The 13115-nt window shown below is 39.3% G+C and overlaps 1 protein-coding gene across 3 annotated transcripts in view; it reads right to left on the bottom strand.

The window, feature by feature from the left end:
- LIMD1 (LIM domain containing 1) overlaps window positions 1-13115 on the bottom strand; it is a 516411-nt gene that overhangs the window by 38823 nt on the left and 464473 nt on the right. The window contains exon 8 of one of the 3 annotated variants that reach the window (XM_044064673.1): window positions 6400-6421. The exons of the other annotated variants lie outside the window; for them this stretch is intronic. Coding sequence (XP_043920608.1) covers window positions 6401-6421 — 21 coding nt within the window. The 3' untranslated portion in view covers window position 6400. The remainder of the gene's footprint in view (window positions 1-6399; window positions 6422-13115) is intronic. 3 annotated transcript variants of the gene reach the window in all.

The following is a 13115-nucleotide window of genomic DNA, read 5'->3' as shown; positions in this document are numbered from 1 at the left end:
CTGTATATCACAAGTAACTATATTAATAATCACTGTAACCAATATGATGTGGAAGTATTACTGACTAAGTTTATCCCACTGGGGTGTAAGGTGGGTTTCCATGGTAGACCCAGGGTAGTAGGACAGACAGATGTTAAATAACTCCCTTGTTCTTATGCCAGTATAAGAACTGCCTGCAGGAACTATGGAGCTTTTTCTTTTTTTTTAATCACTGACAGGCAAGCTTCAGTTCAGTGGGCGACAATGGCAGTAAAATGCCTGAGTGAGTCCTAGCTGTGATGATTTAAGGGCTTGTTGTGAGTAAGAAACTCAGCCCCAGTGGTGATTCTAAAGCTCAAGAGGTTGCTAATATCACAGGGTTCACTCCCAAATATGGAAGATTAGAAGGTGCCTCTACAGCCCCACTCTGTGCAGTCAGACAGAGATATGTTTACACTTGATCTCTCTCTAGCCAAGGGAAGTCATGCACAAAGCAAGGTGAGATGAAGGCTGCTTTTTAAAAGAAATGGCTTTGGGCCATGCCTAGCCTCCTGCTCCATTACCTTCTCCCTGCAATCTGAATCCTATCCAGGAATGTACATGGGGCCTCTTTCTCGCAGCACTGGCTAACCTCTATTGCCACCAACCTGAAAGAGGCCGAAGGGGTCTTGATATTCTTATGCCTTCTAACAGTGGTCAGACTCAACTGTTGGCACTTATGGAACTCCTTTAAGTTATACTTTTATCGCAGGTAATAAAGATCCTGGCCAATGATCTTGCAAGTGCAAATATATCTGGATGCTTTTAGCGCTGAATGTGGGAAGTTTTCTATAATGAAAAAAAAAAAGATCAAGATTCAAAATGAGAAAGAGGCAAAAATGTACTGGGGTAGCACAGGGGCCAACTGTTCCTTTCAGTCTTGATATACGATATCATAATGTGCACCATCTGGAGGTGTATGCCCCACAACTTAAGAACTACAGAATGCAAGAATGCTGTGCCGTGACTAGGATCTCAAGACAGAATCTCCATTGCAGCTGGCTTTAAGAGTCGTAACTGGTGGCCTCTTTCATCCGAACTTTGCATTAAATTACTTTAGATGGCTGCCATAAGACACACATTCTTTTACCATTCTGCATGTCCAACAGTTTTAACTGTCACCAGTCCAATCCTGTTCTTTCAAAAAATGGAATCTCTGATACTCGTAATAGTAATATAGCAGACGTAATCATTCTAGTAACCACTTGGTGAATCTGTAGTGCCTGACAGTTCTGCACTCACCACACATGCTGAAGGTTTTGTTATACTAAGCATCTTAAGAAACCCAAACTGATGAAGACCCAAACAGTGGATTTTGCTAAAAAATAAACAAAACTCAGTGGAATTATTGTTCATGAAATAAGGATAAAAATCGCAAGTCAAAGGCTTAAATAATGACATACATAACACAACTGATGTGCCTTTGTGCTATAGAGCACTTTGCCATCATAAAGCCTCAAACTGCACTATCTTCAGTAAAACATTTTTGACTGCTCCTGTTTTTTTCTAACTCTTTAGCAGTTCATATTTTTGTTTTATATGTACGTTATTTAGCTAGTTTATATGCTGCTATACTATACAGTAATTGTAGTATTTTGTTTTTTCCATTACCTTTATGTATGCTTAAAGAGTATTTATAATTTGATACACAAAGCATAAAATGTGACAAAGTCTTACATGTACAACTTTAACCACACATCACATAAGTATTTTTATCTGCTGGGAGATACTATTTGAATGACAATCAAGGCTTCCTGTTTCTGACTTTCATCATAAATTTCAAATCTGAAAACATCTAACTATTTCTCTCCAGTTTCAAATTGCTGGCACTTCAACAAGTCTGGAATAGCTCAGCTCAATTCACTTTAGGATCTTCAGTCAGTTACTATGTACTTACAACCTCAGTGTCACTGCACACATTGAAAAATACTCTTGAAGGGCACACGTTTGCTCTTGAAATCACACACACACACACACACACACACACACACACACACACACACACACACACACACACACACACACACACACACACACTATGTGACTATAGCTTTCAGAAATTAAATGACTCTCTTATACAGTGCATATGAAAGATTATTTTGGATCCACAGCACTCTAACAATCAGCTGCATCCCCATAAGCCTCCTTTCCTCCAAGGCCAGAGTTTCCAATGAGTCTATATTGAAATATCGAACGCTTAAAACAGTGAACGATGTTTCATCGACCCTTTTTCAGCGAAAGCTGAAAATGTCGACACCACAGAACAGTGATTTCTTTCCTAGGGAAAGAAATCGCTGTTCCAACCAAAAAAAATGAAAAAAGAGTAAACATTTCTAAACATATACACATGTACCTTAACCCTAATTGTACCCCCCCCAAAAAAAACAGTAAACAACTGAAAACACATATGCACGTAACCCAACCATACATCTAACGGGGGAAAAAAAAGTAAACATTTTAAAACATATGCACTTACCTTAACCCGCACCCTAACCCTAAGGTCAGTAACTCTTGCACATTTACGTAAACAGTTTCAAACACATACACACTTACCTTACCCTAATTCTACTCCCCAAAACAAAAGTAAACAGCTGAAAACACATACACACGTAACTCAACCATACATCTAACGCAAAAAAAACAGTAAACGCTTTCATACATATGCACTTGCCTTAACCTGCACCCTAACCCTAAGGTCAGTAACTGTTGCACATTCATGCTCGGGAACTATACCGGACAAGGGACCACACTACAGTGCAGAACACGGCAAAGCAACAAAGTGGTCAAGTGACTTCAGCCACTTTGCTGTTTTGCCTGTTCGCTCTTTATGTGTCGACGAAAACGCATTCGACAAAATGCATTTTTGTCACGTAATATGAATCCTGTCCAATTTGTTCCCACCTAGCTGTGCCATCTATGATGGTGACAGAAATCTTAAAAAACCCACATCCCTGATTAGGCAAGGAAAACCGGTTAATATTCAGTGAGGCTTCATCCATGGCATTTCACTTGCTGGACAGAAGTATGAGAAATCTGCTACCACCTTCTCTTGTTCATAAAATGTGAACACTGCTTGCTTGGTCCCACCTGCCTCTTCCCTATTTCTCAAGATTAGCACCCAGTTATCTGCAAGATGATGCTCAAGGGGCACATCTTAGCTGAACTATTCTCTTGGAATAAACTGACTAGCAATTAATCTTAATATATATCTTCCCCCACCCACCTACATAAAAATAATTCCTCTGGCTCCACAATACACTGGATACTCACCAACTCACCCCATTACTACCATAACCCCACTACCTACCAGACGGTCTTAGCGATCACCTCCCTACCACTGTCCTAAGATATCCTACCCAATCACCCAGACCCCACCTATACAGAGACTGTCGTAAGCTCACTAACTTTAATTTATCCCAATTCAACTCCACTCTTGTTAGTATGGACTGGTCCATCCTCAGAAGTATCCCTCTTAATGACGCTGGCAGTACCTTCAACACTATCTTCCTGAATACCCTACACTCCCTTGCTCCCTTTGGGAAGATCAGAATAAAATCTAATCATGCCCCCTGGCAGTCTAAAGAAACTAGATCAATAATGCACACTAGAGATAGTGCTTGGAAAGCCTAGATTAAAACAAAAGAACTACCTCTCTTACATAAATATAGACAACTTAGAGATCTTACTAAAAAACATACCAACAATGACAAAAAATCCTATTATAATTCTGCTCAGCACAAATACAAACCCGACCCTAAAAAATGTGGTCAGCTGTTAACAGGATTCTTTCTCTTGGCTGTCCTTCAAATCCCCGTCCTTACCCAAACACATCCCCTGTAAAAACAGCTACTCTCCTAAACAATCCCTTTATAGACACCATCTAACTCTAGCAACTCAACCCAACCAACCCCTCCTAACCCTTCTGCAAAAAAATCTTCTCTTTTCTCCCATTTCCTACTTCATACATCAGATCTTTTCTACAAAAGATCAAACCTGCTTTCCCTCCACTGACAACCTACCTCCAGCTTTCATCAAACTTGCTGCTGACTCCATTGCCTATCCAGTATGTATTCTAATCAATAGGTCAATTTAGGAATCTACTGTCCCTACCCTTTGGAAATCCTTCTTCACTATTCCCTTGCATAAAGGAGGTAACTCCACAGACCCATTTAACTATCAACCCATAGCTATCTTATCCCCCCTCTCTAAAATCCTCGAAAAATGTATACACTCACAGCTCCAGAGTTACCTTCTCCAGCACAACCTTCTCACCCCCACTCAGCATGGTTTCCATCCTAACCACAGCACAACCACTGCCCTCTTATCTTTTAGACATACCATTGCAGAGGCCCAAGATAATAAACTCATATCCTGTCTTTTCCTTGACCTCTCAAAAGCCTTTGACACAGTCAGCCATTCCCTACTACTATCTAAACTTGCTCAATTCAACCTATCTCCATCCTCCCTCAGCTGGTTCTCTAGCAACTTATCCTGCAGGCAACAATCCGTTAAATGGCTGTAATCCTCTTCTCCATTTATAACTGTCCCAACTGGGGTACCCCAAGGTTCTATCCTGGGCCCCCTCCTGTATAATGTCTTTACTAATGACCTCTATACTTCCTGTAAACAGTCCTTCCTCATCCAATATGCTGACGACTCTACCCTTATCTCCATTTCTGACACCATATCTGAACTCCACACTGCTACCCAACAGGCCTTTCTATCCACAGAACAATGGTTGTCCAGTAATTTACTCATCCTTAATCCTAAAAAGACCAAACTCCCACTCTTCCTTCCCCGATCTCTCACTCACCATAAATCTACCTTTGCAATCACTTCCTCCAACAACACTATAATCCTACCCGAAGCTCATACAAAACTCCTAGGAGTCATCATTGATGATGAACTCAAATTTAACCTATACCTGTTCCAATGTATAAAAAAGACACACCAAAAGCTCGGTCTACTAAAAAATTTCTGACCACAAATTCTAGACTAGTCCTAGCACAAGCTCTACTCCTCCCCTCCCTACTATATGCTTCACCAGTATTTACCAACATCCAAACTACAACATTGAACAAATTACAACAAACTTATCACAAGATAGCAAGATTTATCACTAACTCGCCATACAACTCACATCACTGTCTGGCGCTTAACTCACTCCAGTGGCTTGAATTCCCCCAACTACTACTACTGTCACAATTCCAAATGTTACACTCCATCCTCTACAAACCAGCATCCTGTCCATCACTCTCATCACTTATCTCAACCTATTCTCCACCTCGGACTCTTTGTACCTCAAATCAGCAATTACTTGACATCTATCAACCCCAAAAAGCAGTAGGCAAACTCCTTTACAAACCCTCCATTGCCCATGCTTGGAATAAACTCCCAAAAGATACAAAGTTCCATAATGCACCCACCTCACTTTAAAGAAAAAATCAGACTTCGCCTACTTAACTCCAAACTCTGCTCCTGTCAAGGCCCTGTTTAACTCCCATTTCCCTCCTTTTCTGAACCCTATTCCTAATGCTCCCTTCTACTTCCAATGCACTCTACGTTTGGGTATACTTACTAAATAAATCAAATATACTGTTGAAAAAAATAACTCCTGCTGTAAATATGTAAATATTATTGTTACTCTATACACAATACGATGTCTGTTACAAGCTTGAGTGCGCGTTAACTTTGTGTAATTGACTTTCTAATTGAAATGATTTATTGTCAATACTTTCTCACTCACTTAATTTTTTAAACGTCCGTGTAATATTGTTGGAGCTTTTCTCCTTGGGTCTCCACTGAAAATGGGCCACAAGCTCAGATGGACCAACCCGGTTAACAAATGTCAATAAATAAATAAATATCTCACTCACATTCTGTTGGATAGCACCATCAATTGCCAGGCCCAATAATGGAATCCAAATCAGCTGGTTCATAGCCTGGGCTGCCATCCATATAGTCTAAGGAGCTGGCAAAAGTATAAAATAATAACTTAATATGCGTTAAGCTTTTGTTCTACTAAAATCACTTCAGTACCAGAGCTGGTAAGTGAAAAAGGCACCACTGCATGCAAGTAAATCCTAATGTCACTTTTAAAGTATACACATCAGTAGCAACCTAAAATGTTGGCTATCTAATTATAGCACATCGTCAGTGGTGCCAGCGTGTTACAACATACACTCATTGGAAACCTCAAAATAATGTGTTCTAGTCATAAACATCACTATATAGGATGGCCAGTGCAGTATGCCAAAGATGAACTGACAAACATTGTCATCAAAGGTTATAAAATGCTACCTCCATTTTCAACAATATATCATGCCACCACAAATCTGTAACGGAAAACATAATTTAAAATATATCATAAAGAATACTTACTTTATCCACCTCCATGTGAAAGCTTCAATAAAAGACATACAGAGCCATTTAATAAAATAATAAGCTGGTATACTTCTATAAACAGACCAGAGTTTTATTATTTTTCTGAAATATTCCACTATATCTACTGAACAAAGCTAGTATATTTAATCAGATAACTCTAATATGCATTGCTAAATAAAACTGGATAAGAATTGAGAAATCAAATGGGCTAATATACCCATAAGCATCAAAAGGATAAGGATAAGACACCCTCTTTGACCTATATTTTTTTCTCTTCTTTTCCTGAGTTTCACTATGCACAGCTGGCAAAGCTGACAATAAGCACTTTCAATTGTCAGGAAAAAAACATACAAGACAAACAAGTTACAATTACACCTCAGGTAAAGCTATGGTATTCACATATTATATCGCTAACAAAGTCACACACAGCAGTGAATACATCTTCCTCAAATACCATCATCCTAATTCATGACCTGCTCCCTCATTCTAAGCCAATCAATAAAAGTATGCCAAGACAAAAGCTTACATGCATCAAAGATAAGCAACCAAATTCAAGATGTGGTTTTCCAAATTACTGTCAATTTTTAGTTTCTTGACCCCCCGTTGGGCTATACACAACACCGATAATGATCCCTGCAGGGCTGTTACCTGCACAGATATAATTTTACAAAGTCTTCCACCTCATAGCACTGAGGCTCAAAATCACCACTTCACAAGAATTTATTTACATTTTAATTACTTGGTTACTAACTAGATGGAAACCAGTCTTCGGTGAAGGCCTTGGGAGAAAAGCTTGATCAAAGAAACTATGCAATCCAACAATGATGCAAAACCAAAACTTTCAGAAAGAAAAAGCACACAGAACTAAAATCGTGCAGTAGGAACAGTTTTAGTAGGTATAGTCTGTGTACTTACAAAAGCAGTAATAAATATAAATACAATGTCGTGCACAGAGCACCACAATTACATTCTGAAATCGGGGGGAAAATAGATCTATTAAGCACCTTTTTGCCAGAAAGTTGCTTAACAAGCTTTTGTTAAGACACTATTCACCACTGACAATCTCTAGTCTCATGCTACAGCACTGACAGTGATCAGTGGCTGGAACAACGAAGAGCTTTAAAACATTAAAGATTTAATTCAGCCTTTCGTTTTTGGCTAACTGAAATGTTAAACACGCTTTAAAGTCTTTTGTGGTCTCAGCTGCACCTGTGGCAGCTGATCTCTGTGTGGTAGCATTAAGTGTGTTACAAATTTTAAATACTGTAAAGTACTATGAGCTCCTACACTTATTTCTTTAACTGTTGAAGTATATGGGAGTAGGTTAAGTTCCATGCACTACACACTGATCATAACCCTGCTTGCTGCTGTGTTTTAGACATGGATGTCAAGATTCACCTCTGGAGTTTCACTCTTGAAATGACTTTCCTGACATCCACGTCTTCAACACATAACAACCTGGTTATGATTGCAGATCCAGCCGCAGTACTCTAAATAACAGTCATGCAATACAAGCCCAAATTCAGAGAAACACAGAGCAATTCATAGCCATGATAACCTTATTATGATGAAACATGACAGTAATTTACACACAATGGTTACTTGAAAAAAAAAACAGATTAGTGATTATATAGAGCTGTATGCAAGTGAAATGTAAGGCTGCTTGGCTTTGAGGCTGTGTAGATTCAGACAGCATATTGCTACTCTGGAAGCATGGAGGTATGATATTGTTTTATGACTTCCAGCACCTGCCACAGATCTGACCAAAAGCCCTTGTGTGTGTATTTTTACAGGTAGGTGCTAAATCCTGCCAGCTTCCAGCAATGGGGGACTGCAAGGCAGCTAGAAGTCAGATGACCAAAAGTGATGTCATTCTGCAAGCTATCCCAGAAGTAATACTTTGGATATTACTTTTAGAAGTCTCTTAGTGAGACAGAGTATTCTGTTTGGGGCCTGACTAGAGAGACTGTTCACATATTTAATCTTGCCTTGCCCAAGTAAGTTATTAGGGAATAGTATAATTCTCTTAGATTCACTCAGGAATATAGTGAAGGTTAGTTTAGATATTGTTTTTCTTTATTTGTCTGAGTCTGTCCTTCATTGTTATTTTAAATATGTCCTATGATTCTGAACTCTGTCACTGTGAATAGATATTTCATATTGTTTTGTTCTTTTATTATTATTAAATATATTTAAACCTTTCATTGTGTCTGCCCTTTGTAGAGATATTTAAGTTTTGAGACTATTTGCATATTTATTTGGTGACACTGTGTGGGCCATTCCTATAGCCTTGTTCTTGGTCAAACTACCATTTGTATTAGTATTAATATTACACAGTAAAATTGGGCACACTTTGTTAAGGGCCTTAAAGTACCTGGCAAGGGGGTCTGGTGGCAGTGATCACTACCTTATAATCTGGGAAAAAGGGGGCATAGCTAGTAAACCTTCACCAGTCTTTCCCAGGTGTGTGTGTGTGTGTGTGTGTGTGTGTGTGTGTGTGTGTGTGTGTGTGTGCGCGCGCAAATCAAATTTCAAAGTGTGTGTGTCAGCTTCTTGGGCAGGGACACAAAGCACTGGTTGGACAGAGAGAGAGTGTTGGAGGACTTGGCTTGGAACCTTGGCTAAAGACTCAACTCTACAGCTGTGCCAGGAAGGAGTCTTACTGGGGATCTGGAGAAAGAGAGAGGAACCAGCACTTGGACTGACTGTGTTCCCTGTGTGCTCTTAAGGAAAATTGTGCTTGATCGTGCTTGATGCAGAGAGCTGCATCTGGAGATAGTGTGTGTGTACCTGTTATCCTCTCGGTGAACATTCCCCACAGGTACCAGTGGTGAGGATTGAGGCTCCTTGATTATTGGCCAAGAGGTGGGGCACCACAAATACATTAAAGAGAAGGTTATAATGTAACTTTCTAATAAATAAGGATGGAGACAAATCCTGCAAAAGGGGGCATCCTTAACTCTAATTGAAACTATCTGTTCTATGATGCATTTTTCTCTTAGTTTTTAGCATGGCTGTGACAAAAGAACAGATAAGGCATCTGTACTAAAGTTTAGGGGATAAGAGAGGTAATAACTTTGTTATTGCTGTCTGATTTAGGTAGTAGGTTATCCTACAGATGTTACCTACACTGATATTGCATCTTTTGATTTGGTCTTCAAAAGTAATTATGTCATTAAGAATTGCACCAAAACATTTAATTTTATATGCAGAATTGATCTAATTGCTTGGAGTGAAAGTTTATAGTAATTTGAACAAGATAAGATAATAGTTACTTTTAGTGGCACTTAGTATGAGATGCAAGTCTCTTAACCATTCCTCAAGTACTAAAAATCCAGTATGCAGCTGACATCAAGCTGTCAAGGTGTTTGTTGCTTGGTAAAGCATAAGAAAAGTACATATTTTGCCTTGTGGGTGATATGGAGATTGTTAATGATGGATGAATTGCGTGAGAGAAAAGACTTGTGAGAGTCAGGCATGACCACTGAAGAAGGTAGGACAGTGGCACTGAACTGAGAAAGATAGCAACAGCTGACGCGGCACCCTTACTCTATGTAGAAAAATGGGGAAAAAGGGGGGTGATGATGACAATACGGAGGCTACTACAGTGGTCAGGAACTGGGTTAACAAAGGCTAAACAGGACAGTCCCTAAGATGGAACCTTGCAGAACTACTTTGTTGGCACCTTACTCAGCAGATATGCCAAAGCCCCATATAACAGATTTTTTTTTGTTTTTCAGATAGATTTGGAACTGCTGTACAGTGAAAAGGTGGAAATTTAGATTAGTCAGCCTGTTTATGAGGCCATTATGACTCATTGTGTGGAAAGATTTAGGAGGCTGACATTACTTCTGAACTGACTTTATTTTCTCTTACAAAGTTAATCAGTGTTAGTAGGGCTGTATATATTGAAAACTCTCTGCCCAATTTATGTTGAAAATGGAGGAAGGCTTAATTCATTGAGATCTGTGCAGACCTGTTGATGGAAAACAGGCTCAAGTGTTTTAGATAATATATTCAGTATAATAACTGGTTTATAGCTATTTGGCTCAATATGTGTTACCAACCTTATAGAGGGGAATAAATATGTCCTTCTTTCAACCATTTTTATAAATTTTGTGGGAGGCCATCTTAGTGTACAAAGACTTAATGCTGCAGACAATCTGAGTGTATGGAGACAAAGCATTTGGTGCTTTGGATTTTTTTGTGCAACAGTAAGCAGACTTACCCCTTTTAGCTGGAATGGAAGTGGACTCTGGTAGCTGTGAGAAAAGTGGACAATATAGATGTGTGTCTTAAAGCAATTTGACAAATTATGCTGTAGCTTTGTTGTTAGTACTAAATAATGGTGATGGGGGTATTACTGGTGCCTGATTTTAGAATTTTTTTTCTACGACATACCACAAGTCTTTGGGAAAGTTACAAGATAAATTTATAGTTTTAAGGTAACTCAATCATTTTTTTTATCACAGGCTTGCATTTGATTTTTGAGCATACAGTGGATATAAAAAGTGTACACACCACTGTTAAAATGCCAAGTTTTTGAATATAAAAAATGAGACTACAATAAATCATTTCAAAACTTTTCCCATGTTTAATGTGACCTACAACCTGTACAATTCAATTGAAAAACAAACCTGTTATAGGAAAAATATAAAAAATAAAAAATGTACAATAAGCTGGTTGCATAAGTGTGCACACCCTCAAACTAATACTTTGTTGAAGCACCTTTTGATTTAATTACAGCATTCAGTCTTCTTGGGTAGGAGTATAGCATGGCACATCTTGACTTGGCAATATTTGCCCATTCTTCCTTGCAAAAGTGCTCCAAATCTGTCAGATTACGACGGCATCTCTTGTGCACAGCCCTCTTCAGGTCACCCCACACATTTTCTATTGGATTTAGGTCTGGCCTCTGGCTGGTCATTCCAAAACTTTAATTTTCTTCTGGTGAAGCCATTCTTTTGTTGATTTGGATGTATGCTTGGGGTCATTGTCATCTTGAAAGGTGAAATTCCTCTTCATCTTCAGCTTTCTAGCAGAAGCCTGAAGGCTTTGGTCCAAACCTGACTGGTATTTGGAACTGTTCATAATTCCCTCCACCTTGACTAAAGCCCCAATTCCAGTTGAAGAAAAGCAACCCCAAAGCACAATACTGCCACCATCATGCTCCACCAGGGGGATGGTGTTCTTTTGGTGATGTGAAGTGTTATTTTTGCACCAAATGTATCTTTTGGAATTGTGGCCAAAAAGTTCAACCTTGGTCTCATCAGACCATAACTCATTTTTTCACATGCTTTTGGGAGACTTTATGTATTGTTCTGCAAATGTTAGCCAGGTCTGGATGTTTTTGTGTGTAAGAAAAAGGCTTCCACCTTGCAACCCTATCCCATAGTCCAGACATATGGAAAATACGGGGGATTGTTGTCACATGTAGTACACAACCAGTACTTGCCAGAAATTCCTGCAGCTCCTTCAGTGTTGCTGTAGGTCTCTTGGCAGCCTCCCTGACCAGTTTTTGTCTGGTCTTTTCATCAATTTTGGAGGGACGTCCAGTTCTTTGCAATGTCACTGTTGTCCCATATTTTCTCCACTTTTTGATGACTGTCTTCACTGTGTTCCACGGTATATCCAATGCTGTGGACATTTTTTTGTACCTTTCTCCTGACTGATACCTTTCAACAATGAGATCCCTTTGAAGCTTTGTAAGCTCTGTGAATCATCGATTTCATGTAGCAGGCAACTGAGTAAATGACAGGAAAAATCCTACTAGGACAGCTGAACTTTATTTGGGGTTAGAGTCTCTTTAATTGATGGCAGGTGTGTGTTCCCAAGAAGACTAAATGTAATTAAATCAAAAGGTGCTTCAACAAAGTATTTGTTTATGGGTGTGCACACTTATGCAACCAACTTAAGGTACATTTTTTTATTTTTTATAATCCCCCCCCCCCCAACAGATTTGTTTGTTTTTTAATTGAATTGTACAGGTTATAGGTCACATTAAAGGTGGGAAAAGTTTTGAAATGATTTATTGTGGTTTCATTTTTTATATCACAAAAACCTGGCATTTTAACAGGTATATGTACACTCTTTATATCCACTGTATGCACTGGTCTCCTAACAGTGAATTTTTTTTTAATACTCTTGTTTTCCAACTGCCTGTTGACCATTAACCATCTCTTCATCAGGCACCGTCTTAAAGGCAGCCATCACAAGTTTTGTGGTTAAGTCCTTAATGACACACCCCGATGGCTAACAAAAGTACATGCATCACAGTAGAGGGGTGTTCTGGGCCATTCCTTAGCATGTGCATCTTTCAACACACATGCCTATGACGAATGCCATCACCAACTTAAAATGCCAAACTCATGTCATCCAGTCCTGTGGCCATTGTTGACATCCAAGCCTCTGCATGCATAGAAGTAATTTGTCTGAGGGGGGTTCACCATACCCCCAATCCCCAGATGGGAGAGCTGGCATGACACACACACACACACACACACGCACACACACGCACACATGTGCACGCACACACACAAACACACACAACCTCCCCTGCTTGACTCTTCAAGCATCAGATCCAAGCAACCTCCGGTTTATATGGTTCACAGGGCTTTTTCCATCTATGTATATTTTTGGAAATTTGTTTTGGTCAATTTTAACCAAGATTTATCTCTAGAAACCATCACACCTTTAAATTCAGTTGCCATTCC

Source organism: Protopterus annectens, chromosome 3.part0 (genome assembly GCF_019279795.1).
Source record: "Protopterus annectens isolate FY-2018-M chromosome 3.part0, PAN1.0, whole genome shotgun sequence".
In the NCBI taxonomy this organism is placed as follows: domain Eukaryota; kingdom Metazoa; phylum Chordata; order Ceratodontiformes; family Protopteridae; genus Protopterus; species Protopterus annectens.
This window is presented reverse-complemented; position numbering and strand designations above follow the sequence as displayed.